The sequence below is a fragment of the Anoplophora glabripennis genome, unplaced genomic scaffold, assembly GCF_000390285.2.
Source record: "Anoplophora glabripennis isolate ALB-LARVAE unplaced genomic scaffold, Agla_2.0 scaffold1261, whole genome shotgun sequence".
NCBI lineage: Eukaryota > Metazoa > Arthropoda > Insecta > Coleoptera > Cerambycidae > Anoplophora > Anoplophora glabripennis.
In genome coordinates, this window is record NW_019417339.1 from 74,552 (window position 1) to 89,679 (window position 15,128).

Sequence of the window (15,128 nt, forward strand, 5' to 3'; positions counted from 1 at the left end):
CAATAAAAATTTTAATTTTGGCGCTAACATAAACATACATACACGCATCACCGTAACAATATATATATATACCTATCTATTTATAAAAAATATTTAAAATTATAGTTATTTAAAATTAAATTGCATTAGTTTCACCTTATCAGTTTGACAACTCCCAGGCTACTTAATATTTCGAAATGTTTGCAAAAAAGTGAGAAATGTCTAATATCAAATGTAATCAAATCAAATATGGCAATATATCAGTGTTAGTAGTATAAAAAATTCTGTATATACTTCATTTGAAAAGGCCATTATGGACGCGCCTCGGGATATAAAGGTGCTCGGTAAGTAATAACTCACTTCTCAACCTGAGTACCTATAAAATATACTTTATTTATACATAATTCTTTTAAAAACATAATTTTTTCCGTTATCCACTTCGAAATTTGATATTTTAGGCAAACGGAGAGGTAAAGATATGATTTTTGTAAAGTAACTAGTCACACTCTTGGGCTATGAGAAAACGTAATACAAGTGACTTTTAATTATATACAGGATGCTCATAATTCAATTTCTTTTTCGTAAAACTGTTCTTGGNAGTTAATATCCAAATCGCAGATAAATGATACAATTCGGACTTTAAAAAATTTTAAATACAGGAATTTACTCAAGAAATTACCTTTCCTCTAAAAGCAAACGTAAAAATAAAGATGTTGGTTGGGTGAGACAGAATATGATGTCGTACAGATGCCGTTATTTTCTGCTAGGAAACAAACAATGTGTTCACAAGCTTCTGTTCTGAAATTAATTTAATTAATAACAAATTCCGTTGGGGAAACTTAGTTTATTAAACCTTTTTTTAGTAATTGTCATACCCCGCCGCTGAACAAGCTAGTGTGATCTCAAACCCCAAACAATGGATTTGCGTTGGTTCCAACGCATTCACAATTATTGAGAACTGGGCTATACATTGTGGTCAAAACTCACAATTTAAAGGAAAGTTTATTAAAGAGTAAATTTCCACACCATCCACCGTGAGGTACTTTCTTGGCGCGTAACTTTTGTCAAGTGAGTGTTCGTCAAGAGACCTATCGCCCCACATAAGCGAGAATTTAGTTCTTTTAAATAAGATAAACTATAAAACAGAACTTAACAAGTAATATAACAGAAAACTCAAGCAGTAATCAATAAATAATAGTAAATGAAATACTCAAAAATAAATAAATATTTTAAATCACAGTAAAATAGGGTAGTCTTTACAAATTATATTGAATATAACCTTCCCATCCACATATACACAATTCACACACGTAAATACAGCACAAATCATTTAGAAAAGGAAATTGACTGTTGAAAATACAAACATTGACACACAAATAATGAATATTAGAATTGAAGTGAGATGAACATATTTTAATTTTGTACCAGTTTAAATAAAATAAGAAGCTTTCCTAGGTACCTACAGAATATTTTTCAAAGCACTAATTTCTGGTTTACCGCAACGCCCATCTGGAAAATCAAGTGGACAATCGAATATTGAATTTTTAAACTATATGTACAGTAGAAAAATACCGCTGCATAAAATTGGCAAAGGTACGAAGGAGCTTCAGATGTTTTCATGAAGATACTTCAAAATGACTGAAAAGATATTAAATATACAAATTTAAGTTTATGGATTAATAATAAGGTGATTTAATCTATCAAACTATGAGAGTGGACATAAAAACCGAGAATAATGGTATTTTCTGAAATCTCAATTGTTTTTGAGAAATACGGTAAAAATTGTCGAAATTGGTTGCCACTACAGCACTTTATGGAAATTTGTGTAGACATAACGTACAACAAATTTAATTCATATATCTGCATTATTTCAGAGGATACATTTTTACGGGGCTTTTAACAACCCTTACCTTGAAAACCGTTGACATTTCGAAGTATGTTTATAAGGCAAAGCGCAATTTTTCTTGATTATATCCGCCCTCAAATTTGATAAGACTAAAATTTGAACATCCTGTATATAACACCGACAACACTTAACGCTTCATCGTCCGTGTAACAGCCTTCTATTAAAAAAATTATCCATGTGAAAATTTAACTGTTATTAACTACATGATCTATGCAGTATAAAATATTATTTATGAACATTTAACATAATATGAGTGTCAAAATTATAAACGATTTGTCAAACGGCAGACGGTTACATTGTCAGAAACAGAAAAAGTGTGGACATAACTAGTTATTAGCGATTTCTACAAATCAGTTGCCAGTGGTCTTGTTTCAGTGAGGTTCAATGGTAAGGGGATTTGGTATTAATTGACAATAAATTAACTTCCAGGGAGTATACAAATATTTTGGAAAATCATTTATTGCCCTTGGTAGCTGCAAATGACGGACAACCTGTACAGTATGTTCAGGATAATTCTTCGGTACACACTGCAAGAATAGTTCAGGTGGTTCGACGAATATACGGAAATCGAAAGAATCGTCTTGGCTGCTAAGTCACGTGATTTGAACCCAATTGAAAACGTTTGGACTAAGACAACACGAGATTGGCCAAACAACCTCAATAATAGGGTCATGTTGAGGCAGATAACGATGACTGGAATAACGTCTTTGGTATCAGAACAGCAACAATCGAATGTTCCAGGAGGATTATAAATGTTCTTGGATGCACATTTTCTAAGAAAATTATGTAGTTAACATCCTGCTAACGATACGAAAATATACGGTACATAGCATACCAAAAACATTTTCAGATATTCTTCGAGTCCTGACAGAAACTATATTTTTTTGTAAATTTTAACACCCTCTATCTTGCATCCCCCAGGAAAAAAGTACAGCAGATGATATTCTAAAACCTAATGAAAGCAATTTTGATAATTTGACCAATGAAGAATTACTGTTATGACCGATGACGAAGCAATCGTAAGTCTTTATTCCAGTGCTTTACCCGAAATAAAAGATCGTTCTCAAAGAAAAACAGATTTAGAAGAAATGGGCGGAAAAGTAAATTTTCAAGTTTAAAGAATAATAATCTTTTAAAATTTAAAATTCTTGCTACAGCTCCTTCATCTTGGAGTGCAAGAAAAATTGCTAAGGAGTTCAATCCGTCAAGGTCAAAAATCTAAAAAACTAAAGTCCATCAATGGAGTGTTAGGAGGAACTATTGCGAAAAGAGGGAAAAATTTGCCACAGGAAACTGTTCCGTTTCTATAGTTGAAGAGTTGCACAACAATAACGACATGAATAGTTGAATGATGCCATTAATGAAAGATGTTTCCATAAAAAATGAGGCAAGAGATGAAAAACGTAAACGTTTATTTATTATTAAGTTTGAAAGAACTATACGCTTCTTTCAAAGAGACCCATCCAAATGACGATACATATTTCTTTTAGCAAATTTGGATCTTTGATGCCAAATTACTGCATTCTTCCCAGAGCATCTGGTACGCATTCTGTATGCGTCTGTACTATACATCAAATTGTGAAACTTATGTTAGATGCTGAAATTATTAAACAGTTAACAAAAAAGTACAGACTGTCCATTATCGGACTATACAGGGTGTCCCGAAATTAATGGGACACAGAGCAAGGGTAGATTCCTTACATCAAAATAATGCGATTAAGCCAAACTTACTTGGTCCATTTGTGGCTAATCAAAAAGTTACAGAGCGTTAAAGTTCAAATTTTGAATTCGAAATTCTTAAAATTGTTAGAAAGTTTTCAAAGGATTCTTTTCAAAATTTGGATTAGGGGGTTTTCTGGGACGAGAAAAATGAATCCGTACTTAATTTTGCAGTAGACGCTAGAGGGCGCTACGAAATGTACTCTTGGTTGATAAAAACTGCCCATAACTTTTTTATCAGTGTGTGTACGAAAGTTTTAATAGAAAACTATTATTCTCCTATCTATTTTTCACAAATAATTGATACTTGTTTTATGTCGATAAATTTAACCGTTTTCGATTTATTTCTTGTTTTTCTATTGGATGCAATAAAATAAAATAAGTTTGTAGTTACTTACGTAAAACTGTCATAGTAAGCTTTGGTTTTTTGAAAACAAATTGTACTATTGATAATTAGCTGATTGATTGATTGTTTACAATTAATAATATCGCGTGAAATATGCCTCGCCATAATTTATTTTCTAATGAAGGAATGCGATAAATGGTATGTGGTTCAAAAGAAAATTTGAATGGACGTCATACGTGTCGCAGGTATTTAGAAAGTTACCCAAATCGATTACAACCAAATCACAAATTATTTAAAAATCTTTATGACCGGTTAGGAGATACTGGATCTTTTCGTCCTAAAAGACGAGATGCTGGCCGTCCAACAACTGTTACTCCAGGACGAGGATATTTTGCTTCGTGTCCTGAAATAAGTTTACGACGAATGTCTGCGGCTGTAGTGGTACCTAAATCATCTATTCATAGATTATTTTATAATGAAAACTGTACCCGTATCACTTTAGCCCAGTGCACAATTTACTACCTGCAGATTTTCCAGATAGGGAATAATTTTGTCTTCGATTCTTAGACCGACACAGTGATGATCCACACTTTTTAAGCAAGGTGCTGTTTACAGACGAAGCCACATTTACTCGCCGGGGCGTTTTCAACTTCAGAAATAAACATGTTTGGGATAATGAAAACCCGCATGTATTAAGAGAACGTCATTTCCAACATGAATTTAAGATAAACATTTGGTGTGGTATTGTTGGAAATCATCTGTTGGGCCCTGTTGAATTGCCATATTATCTGAATGGCCGTTCTTACTTACATTTCTTAGAACATGATTTTGAGGAACTTATTGATGATTTACCATTAAATGTAAGACACAATATGTTTTTTATGCAAGACGGTGCCCCTGCCCATTTTTCTGTACAGGTGCGAAACTATCTTAACGCACAATTTCCCCAACGGTGGATAGATCGCGGCAGCACGTTTTCATGGCCCGCACGAAGCCCAGATTTAAACCTCATGGATTTCAGTATTTGGGGTATTTTGAAATCAAAAGTTTACAGTGACCCTATTAATACACGGGATGAGTTGTGGCAAGCAATTTTAAATGGTACGAATTTATTAAGAAATGAAGAAACACCATTTAATATTGGACAATCATTTATCAAACGAATAAGATTGTGTATTAATGTAAATGGGGGTCATATTGAGAATTTAATGTAATTAAATTATTATTAAAAATAATCTTTAGTTTTTTACGTAAGTAACTACAAACTTTTATTTTATTTTATTGCATCCAATAGAAAAACAAGAAATAAATCGAAAACGGTTAAATTTATCGACATAAAACAAGTATCCCTTATTTGTGAAAAATAGATAGGAGAACAATATTTTTCTATTAAAACTTTCGTACACACACTGATAAAAAAGTTATAACCAGTTTTTATCAACCAAGAGTACATTTCGTAGCGCCCTCTAGCGTCTACAGCAAAATTAAGTACGGATTCGTTTTTCTCGTCCCAGAAAACCCCCTAATCCAAATTTTCAAAAGAATCCTTTGAAAACTTTCTAAGAATTTTAAGAATTTCGAATTCAAAATTTCAACTTTAACGCCCTGTAACTTTTTTATTAGCCACAAATGGACCAAGGTAAGTTTGGCTTAATCGCATTATTTTGATGTAAGGAATCTACCCTTGCTCTGTGTCCCATTAATTTCGGGACACCCTGTATAAAAACAAACTACATAGTGCCACAAATAATTTTGACAATATCTAACAATTTTATATTTACATATTCGTATATATTTACATAAATGCAGTTTAAAATGTTTACGTTTCAAGTTTTTGACTAGTATTTTCTGGACAATTAAGATACTTCTCAAACTCATGAACTGTTCGTTCAAATCTATCTGTATAGATGGCGTGGCGATACTAAAAAATTGTTTGATGCCTGGAATGTGGAAATGCAGTCCATCGTTAAATTTTGAGTAATTTTTGTAATATAAAGTTTTTCCCACTATTTACTTGTTTTCACACATGTCGACTTCAATATGCAATGTATGATGTAACAGGAAAATCTATTATTTTATCTAAATCACACCGAGACAAAATATTCTTATAATGACTATTCACACCACATACAAACAATAAATTATAAAAAGACAAATGATCAACTACAGAAAAAAAAGTTGTAAAATGGTAAATCTTATAACTAGTATAGTTAAATTGAAAGACGCAAGCTGTAATTATTGGAAAACTAATATGTGCCATCTGTCATACATGTTTTATTTTAAACAAAGGACATGAGCCACATATGACTGCATTTTTTAATAACAATAATACGGTTCGTTTCTGCCCTCATAAGATTTACCATTGCACAGTTTTTTTTCTGTAGTTGATTATTCGTATTTTTTTAAATTTATTGTTTGTTAGTTAGTACGTGATGTGAATAAAGTCATTATAACAATATTTTAAAAGAATATAGATGTTTTTTTCAATCTTTCTATACAGAATGTTTCACAAATTCGACCCAGATTTGAATGTTGATGTAAAGGTGATGTTCATTTTGCTGATATGATGATGTACACCACGGTGATGTAGATGATGTGGATGTAGATTATGACGATGTAGATCATGGTGATGTAGATGATGGTGAAGTAGATTATGACGATGTAGATGATGGTAATGTAAATGATGGCGATGTAGGTGATGGCTATGTAGATGATGGTGATGTAGATGATGGCGATGTCGATGATGGTGATGTAGATGATGGCGATGTCGATGATGGTGATGTAGATATGGTGATGTAGATGATGGTGATGTAGGTGATGGTGATGCAGATGATGGATATATATGATGAATGTGGATGATGGTGATGTAGATGACGGCGATGAAGATGATGGTGATGCTAATGATGGCGATGTAAGTGATGGCAATGTAGGTGATGGTAATGTAGATAATGGCGACGTAGATAATGGTCATGTAGATGATGGTGATGCAGATGGTGGCGATGTAGATGACGGTGATGCAGACGACGGCGCTGTAGATGATGGCGATGTAGATGATGTTGATCTAGATGATGGCGATGTTGATGTAGATAATGGCGATGGAGATATAGATGATGGTGATGTAGATGATGGCGTTATAGATAATGTTGATCTAGATGATGGCGATGTAGATGATGTTGATGTAGATAATGGCGATGTAGATGATGTTGATGTAGATAATGGCGATGTAGATATAGATGATCGTGATGTAGATGATGGCGTTGTAGGTGTAGATGTTGATGTTGTAGATGATGGCAATGTAGATGATGGTGATGTAGATAATGGTGCTGTAGATGATGGTGCTGTAAATGACGGCGATGTAGATGATGACGATGTGTATGTTGCGATATAGATTATGGTGATGTAGATGAAGGTGATGTAAATGAGGGCGATGTAGATGATGGTGATGTAAATGATGGTGCTGCAGATTATGTTGATGTAGATGATGGTGATGTAGATGAAGGTGATGTAGATGATGACGATGTAGATGATGATGTAGATAATGGCGATATAGATGAAGATGATGGTGATGCAAATGATGGTGCTGTAGATTAAGGTGATGTAGATGCTGCTGCTGTAGATTAAGGTGATGTAGATGCTGCTGCTGTAGATTATGGTGATGTAGATGATGATGATGCAGATGATAGTGGTGTAGATGAAGGCGATGTAGATGCAGATGATGATGTAGATGATGGCGATGTAGATGATGTTGATGTAGATAATGGCGATGTAGATATAGATGATGGTGATGTAGATAATGGTGCTGTAGGTTATAGTGATGTAGATGATGGCGATGTAGATGTTGCGATATAGATTAAGGTGATGTAGATGATGGTGCTGTAAATGAGGGCGATGTAGATGATGACGATGTATATGTTAAGATATGGATTATGGTGATATAGATGATGGTGATGTAAATGAGGGCGGTGTAGATGATAGTGATGCAAATGATGGTGCTGCAGATTATAGTGATGTAGATGATAGTGATGTAGATGATGGTGATGTAAATGAGGGCGATGTAGATGAAGTGATGTAAATGATGGTGCTGCAGATTATGGTGATGTAGATGGTGATGTAGATAACGACGATGTATATGATGATGTAGATGATGGCGATATAGATGTAGATGATGGTGCTATAGATGATGCCGCTGTAGATGATGGCGATGTAAATGTAGATGATGATGTAGATGATGTTAATGTAGATAATGGCGATGTAGATGATGTTAATGTAGATAATGGCGATGTAGAAGATGGTGCTGTAAATGAGGGCGATGTAGATGATGACGATGTATATGTGGCGATATAGATTATGATGATGTAGATGATAGCGTTGTAGGTGTAGATGTTGATGTTGTAGATGATGGCGATGTAGATGATGTAGATAATGGTACTGTGGATTATAGTGATGTAGATGATGTTGATGTAGATGATGGCGATGTAGATGTAGATGATGTTGATGTAGATAATGGCGATGTAGATATAGATGATGGTGATGTAGATGTTGCGATATAAATTATAGTGATGTAGGTGCTGTAAATGAGGGCGATGTAGATGATGACGATGTATATGTTGCGATATAGATTATGGTGATGTAGATGATGGTGATGTAGATGATGTTGACGTAGATAATGGCGATGTAGATATAGATGATGGCGATGTAGATGATGCTGATGTAGATAATGGTGCTGTGGATTATAGTGATGCAGATGATGGCGATGTAGATGTAGATGATATTAATGTAGATGATGATGTAGATGATGGCGATGTAGATGTAGATAATGGCGATGTAGATGTAGATAATGGCGATGTAGATATAGATGATGATGTAGATGATGGCTTTGTAGGTGTAGATGTTGATGTTGTATATGATGGCGATATAGATTATGGTGATGTAGATGATGGTGCTGTAAATGAGGGCGATGTAGATGATGATGTATATGTTGCGATATAGATTATGGTGTTGTAGATAATGACGATGTATATGATGATGTAGATGATGGCGATATAGATGTAGATGATGGTGATATAGATGATGCCGCTGTAGATTTTGGTGATGTAGATGATAGTGATGTAGATGATGGCGATGTAAATGTAGATGATGTTGATGTAGATGATGGTGATGTAGATGATGTTAATGTAGATAATGGCGATGTAGATCTAGATGATGGTGATGTAGAAGATGGCGTTGTAGGTGTAAATGTCGATATTGTAGATGATGGTGATGTAGATGATGATGTAGATAATGGTGCTGTAAATTATAGCGATGTAGATGTTGCGATATAGATTAAGGTGATGTAGATGATGGTGCTGTAAATGAGGGCGATGTAGATGATGACATAGGCAAGGTAGGCAAGTCCGACGGACGGGACGGTTATGATCATCCGACCGAGTCCCGAACTCTACTTATCTGGCACAAATACAAACTTGTTATCTCAACATAAAAAATAAGTGGATTATTGGAGAAATGTACTTAAACGGATTGTTACAGTTGTAAAATTTTTGTCATCCAAGAGATTTCCTTTCGCGGTGACAAATTATTAGGGATGTGTGGAGTTGTTAAGTGGATTTGATCCATTTCTTGAAGATCACTTAAAAATCAACATTATGTTGGCGATACTTCAAGACCTTTATATGTTAAATTCAATTCAACAATTCAAAATTCTCTTTCACACACCCTCAATTCCCCCCTACCCCAAAATTAAAAAAATACAACTTTCGTAAGGGTGGCGATATATTCAGGTACGTAATTTAAATATTTTGTCCTTGAAATAACCTTCATTCCTATCTAAATGTAAAATATCGCGCTCTTTCCGAATCCGGAGTCAGAAATAGGTTTCTATTGAAAAATTTAAATTTGGCCTTCAAATGACCATGAAGGTCAAGGTCAAATCCAAGGTCATCATCCGAACCCAACAACTTTCGTAAAGATATTTTCGAATTGACGGTTTCCATGACGAGATATTCAGGTGCGTAATTTAAAATGAGACACCCTCAAGTGTTTCTAAGTCAAATGTAATTTTTTCCTGTTCTTCACATATAGCTAATACCGATTTAGTTTCTAAGGAAATTACTGGGGGAGAGCTATATTGACACACCATGTATATATTTTTTAATTAAGTAGGTATGTTTTTAAAAATAGAAGTAACTTTGTTTTATAGAAACACTATCATAATGTAAATAAAAACAAAAGAATAAGCTGTATGACGTGGTCTTTTGCTAGATTGAAAGTAACAAGCAATTCGACATTTATAGTCAAGAATATTTAATCTTTTTACGGCGAGTGGATAGTCTGTAAAAGGAACCTAAACGGCTTTTTAACTGTTTTTTTATTTTCCAAAAGAATATAGAGTTTTTAGGATTCAGTTTATACTATTACGTTATGGTATTCAATTTATGGTTGTTCCTATTCAATAAATCACAAATCCTCACAAACGAAAAGTAATACGCTGCATTAGTGATGACGTAGCGCCAGCCATTTTGTTCTGGTAGGTCACGGTTCGTTATCCAAACAAAGCGCGGTTAGCAAGGCAAATTTACAGAAAAGTGTTATTTTGACGTTATTTGAATATTTTAAGAGAAAAAAACATCTAAATTGGTAAGAGTGTAGTTAATTTAGCTTATAAATGCATTCATGCAAGACAAATGGGTAGTAATAACTGAAATATTAATACTATCTAAATTTGACATAACCTAGCTTTTGCATGCGTGTCCTTTATAATTATTATTAAAATATATTATTCCAATTATCCGAATTATTTTTTGTTTCTTTTTTTAGATTTTGATATAATGGGATCCAAACACGTGGTTTCGATGACGATGATCCATAATTTTTGCATCGATCCACCTACGATACAACCCGAACCTCAACCGGAAGCTTTCATCATACCAGAAATTGACTACATAATTTATTCAGTTTACTTTATTGAAGCAGAAGACAAAGCGCTGTTTGTATGTAATAGACTCGCCATTACTGAAAAGGTCAGGAATTCTATTACGCAGTCAACAATTGGGCAATCAAAGAATCCCAATTGGCTTGTGGCTCGCAAGTACCGCTTAACAGCCAGCCACTTCGGGGAAGTTTTGGCTGCCTGTAAGAGGGACCGATATCCTCCTTCACTATTCAAGAATCTTCTGGGTGATTACGATGTGACTGGAGTACAGGCAGTCCAGTGGGGGCTGCAGCACGAAGAATTAGGACTTGACGCTTTTACCTTAGCCATGGGTCTTCAAGTGGTACCAACAGGTTTGTGGATGGATATGTGCGGATTTTTGGGTGCTTCACCTGATGGCTTAGTTGGAGATAATGCAATTATAGAAGTGAAGTGCCCATTCAAGTATCGCAATATGTCTCTGAGCTCAGCCTTATGTGAAGATCACACATATATAATTTACAAGGACGAAAACAATGAAACTCAGATCAACAAAAACCACATATACTACCATCAAATCCAAGGGCAGCTGTACATTACCAGAAGAGAGCTATGTTATCTGGTAATCTGGACACCCGAGGAAGTGGAAATAATAGAAATATATAAGGAGCAGGATTGGGAAGAAAATTTAGAAATTTTAAAAAGTTTTTATTTAACTAAATTTATTTTTCATCTCTGTGGAAATCAATAATGTTAAAATATTTTATTTATGTACTGTATATATTATTCTGTTACATATTGTTTTATAATTACATGGAATCTTACATTATCGTATTAAATAAAAAGAAGGTTAATATAATATTCTGGTTTATAAATGTTTTTATTACTCGTCATCGGGTGCATAAAATTTTTCAACTTCTCTAATTACTGGAAATTGTAAATTTGTTAAGGCACCTATAACTTGCACTACAGCATCTGCATGTGGAATCAATGAGAATGGAAGAAATTTCAAGATTTTGTAGCATTTCATTCGAGGAATTGCACGTTCGACATGAATTCGTGCTCTTGCAATAGATTCTGTTTGTTGCACTTGAGTGGGAGTGAACGGGGGGTTGTTAGGAAAGGTGGCACATTTATGTGTACTCCAGGAGGTAAAATGTCTTTGAGCAAAAAACCTTTATCAGCCAAAATTAAGTCACCCTCTTTCAACTCATTTAAAACATTACTTTCCACTACAATCTTTTTGTCTGATGTCGAACCTGGATAGAGGTTGCTGACAAAAGTAATGACTCCATTGGGTGCAACCCCTATCAATGCTTTCCATGTATTACAGTGCTTATAACTGCTATAAGTCGCTCTTTGCGTTTCCATTGAAGATCTAGATGTAACTGTTGACATTTCCGTACAATCCAATATAATTCGACAGTTTGTGAAAGTACTGAAACAGGTAGGCAAGCATGTTTTGTTTTTGTTCCTGCTAGGTATCGAGCACATCAATTGTTTGAACAAAATTTCATGCAAGACATGAATCCAGGTCGTAATAACATTACTTACTGTAGCCTCTGAAATTTGAAATCTATGAGCAATATCACCATGTGGGAAGTTCTGTCTCAGTTTCATCAAACACATCAGTAATTGATCAATTCTATTAATTTTTTCAACTTTCCAGTTCATGTAGTAATTGATTTCAATATTTTCTATTAAATGATATAAGGCCATAAATATTGTTGTATTTGGCAGTCCTGTATATAATAATATCAAACTATCGTTACCCTTGATGTGATTAAATGAAAACCGAACTTTAAGATGTTCCAGCTCATGTTCCAAATCTTCGATTTTCTTTTTTAATAAGTAGTTTTCGGCTTCAACTACAACCGATGAGGAGGGATATACAGCTGCACTATCCTTGGAACATGACGGTTGTGGTTCTACTAAGGAGCCTGGTTGGGAAGGTCCTGGAAGATAGCTCGAGACACTGGTTCCGGTACTGCTGCTGGGATCATCCACAGCAATGCTGAAAGAAAATTTGTTATTATATTTGAAAATAAAACACGTTGAAATGTTAATAAAAGGGGCGATCAAAAACTCGATTTAATTACAGTCACACACAAACTTGATGAACCAAGTTTATTCACTTTGACAAATTTGTATAACGTTTGACATAAATATCACTCACATTTCCATTTCGGATGGTGCAGATGTCATATCAGGTTGAAAAAGACCTTCAAATCGACATTTTGCTGGTAGACCTTCCGGATGTTCCTCAAATACCACTTGGTGCTCTCTTCTTTTTCTCTTTTCAGGACTTGTATAAGTGAATTTCTTTGTCACATTGTGTAAGAAGATTTCAGGCCCATTTTCTCTCTTAGCGTCACGGAAATGACAACTGCATTAGAATGCACCAGGTCCAGGTTCCTCATTACGCCTATCATATTATACAATAGATTTATATAGAAAATTTAAACGGTTATTCAAAATTAAAAGATATATTTCATACCTACCTCACAAGTTTTTTCCATCGGTTTCGTTCCTTAGGGTCCTTCGGAAATTTAAAAAACTTTAAAGTTTCTCGTTCATTGTAGTGCTTGCAATCCGGAGCCCAGCACATAACCATGATGAATACAGGATTAATACTATTAACATCATTAAATAATAGCTATTTATGATATACGTGTTAAAAGCAAGATTTTATTTTGTGAGTGAACATAATTAAAAAACGAGCATAGCGAGTTTTTTAACTTCACGAACAAAATAAAATCACTTTTAAGACGTATATCATACACTATTTTTTCTACAAAACAATCGGAAGAACTTTAAACTTAATCAAGATAAGAACTCAAAAAATACCGCACAGATCGCAGTGTTTATGAACCAAAATTTTCGTAGCAACCAGTGCTGTTGTTAGTTACGGAAAAAACGCAAAAATATTGACAGCATTTTCTAGTAATATTATAAGTATAATGAATAATCTCGATAATGAGCGTAACGAATCCATCCCTGCTGAAATCGAAGAAGCCGCCAGTCGAGCAACATTGGAATTATTGCCGGCGAAATCAAAGGAACAGTACGAAATCGCTTATAGACGCTTTTCGGAATGGTGCAACATTAAAAAGGTCCCTGGGAAATGTAACGAAAGTGTTTTACTGGCATATTTTGAGGAAAAAGCCAAGATATGGAAATCGTCAACGCTGTGGTCAAATTATTCCATGATCAAAACTATGTTAAAAATAAAGCAAGATCAAGATATAAGCAAACATTATAAACTTATTGCTTTTTTAAAACGGAAGGGTGAAGGATATCAAGCAAAAAAGTCAAAAGTTTTGACGAAGACGCATATCGACAAATTTCTCACAGAAGCAGAAGACGAAAAGTATCTGATGATGAAAGTCGCAGCAATAGTGGGTGTCTTCGGGGCGTGTCGCCGGGAGGAATTGTGTCAGATGACCATCGACAATATCGAATATTTGGGCACTTCGGTTGTTGTGACCATACCAGATACTAAAACGAAAGTGCCTCGGACTTTCAGTGTTGTTGGTGAATTCTATTTAAACTTTTTTAGAAAGTATATGGCACTCCGGCCACCCAACGCTGACCATAGACGACTTTTTCTTAAATATATGAAGAATAAATGTGTGAAGAATCCAGTCGGAATTAACATGTTTGGTAAAATGCCTGCCGACATTGCAGAGTTCTTGAATCTACCAAATCCTCAACTCTACACCGGACACTGTTTTCGTCGTTCATCGGCGACATTGTTAGCAGATTCTGGTGCAAATCTTACTACCATCAAGAGACATGGAGGATGGAAATCTTCGACGGTAGCTGAAGGCTACATTGAAAATTCACTGGAACAGAAGAAGGAAATTGCGTGCCAAATACTTCCTACTGCTGCAACTACTAGCAAGACCACCAGTACTACCAGTAGTATTTCTACAGAAAATAGATGTGTCACACATGTTGACAGTAAAACCAACTTAAGTATGATGACTCCGCAGGGAATTACAATTTCAAATTGTTCTAATTTTACTATAAATGTTAATAGTAATAACTAGTTAAAATGTTGGTTTGTACTTATTTAAAATAAAAAGTTGTTCATGTGTTTGTTAAAACGTTTTATTAATTTTCAAAACAAAATTTAAATAAACTTTGATTTACTTTTAACACTAGTGTTAAAAGTAACTTACTTTTAACACGCGTGTCAAAAAATGACATTTTTAACATCAAAAATGACAATTAAAAAGCCCACTTTTAACAGTTTTGTAGAAAAAATA

General features: G+C 34.4%; 2 protein-coding genes across 2 annotated transcripts; both read left to right on the forward strand.

Moving 5' to 3' along the window:
* The first annotated feature begins 6,795 nt into the window (after positions 1–6,795).
* LOC111692275 (prostatic spermine-binding protein-like) lies at positions 6,796–7,541 on the forward strand. Its single transcript, XM_023456192.1, has 3 exons — positions 6,796–6,991; positions 7,133–7,255; positions 7,339–7,541. Exons 1-3 carry the CDS (start codon positions 6,796–6,798, stop codon positions 7,539–7,541), a joined length of 522 nt encoding a protein of 173 aa, XP_023311960.1.
* Positions 7,542–13,817: 6,276 nt separating this feature from the next.
* On the forward strand, positions 13,818–14,909 carry LOC111692276. The gene has a single exon (XM_023456193.1). It carries the CDS (start codon positions 13,818–13,820, stop codon positions 14,907–14,909), a length of 1,092 nt encoding a protein of 363 aa, XP_023311961.1.
* Positions 14,910–15,128: the final 219 nt, after the last annotated feature.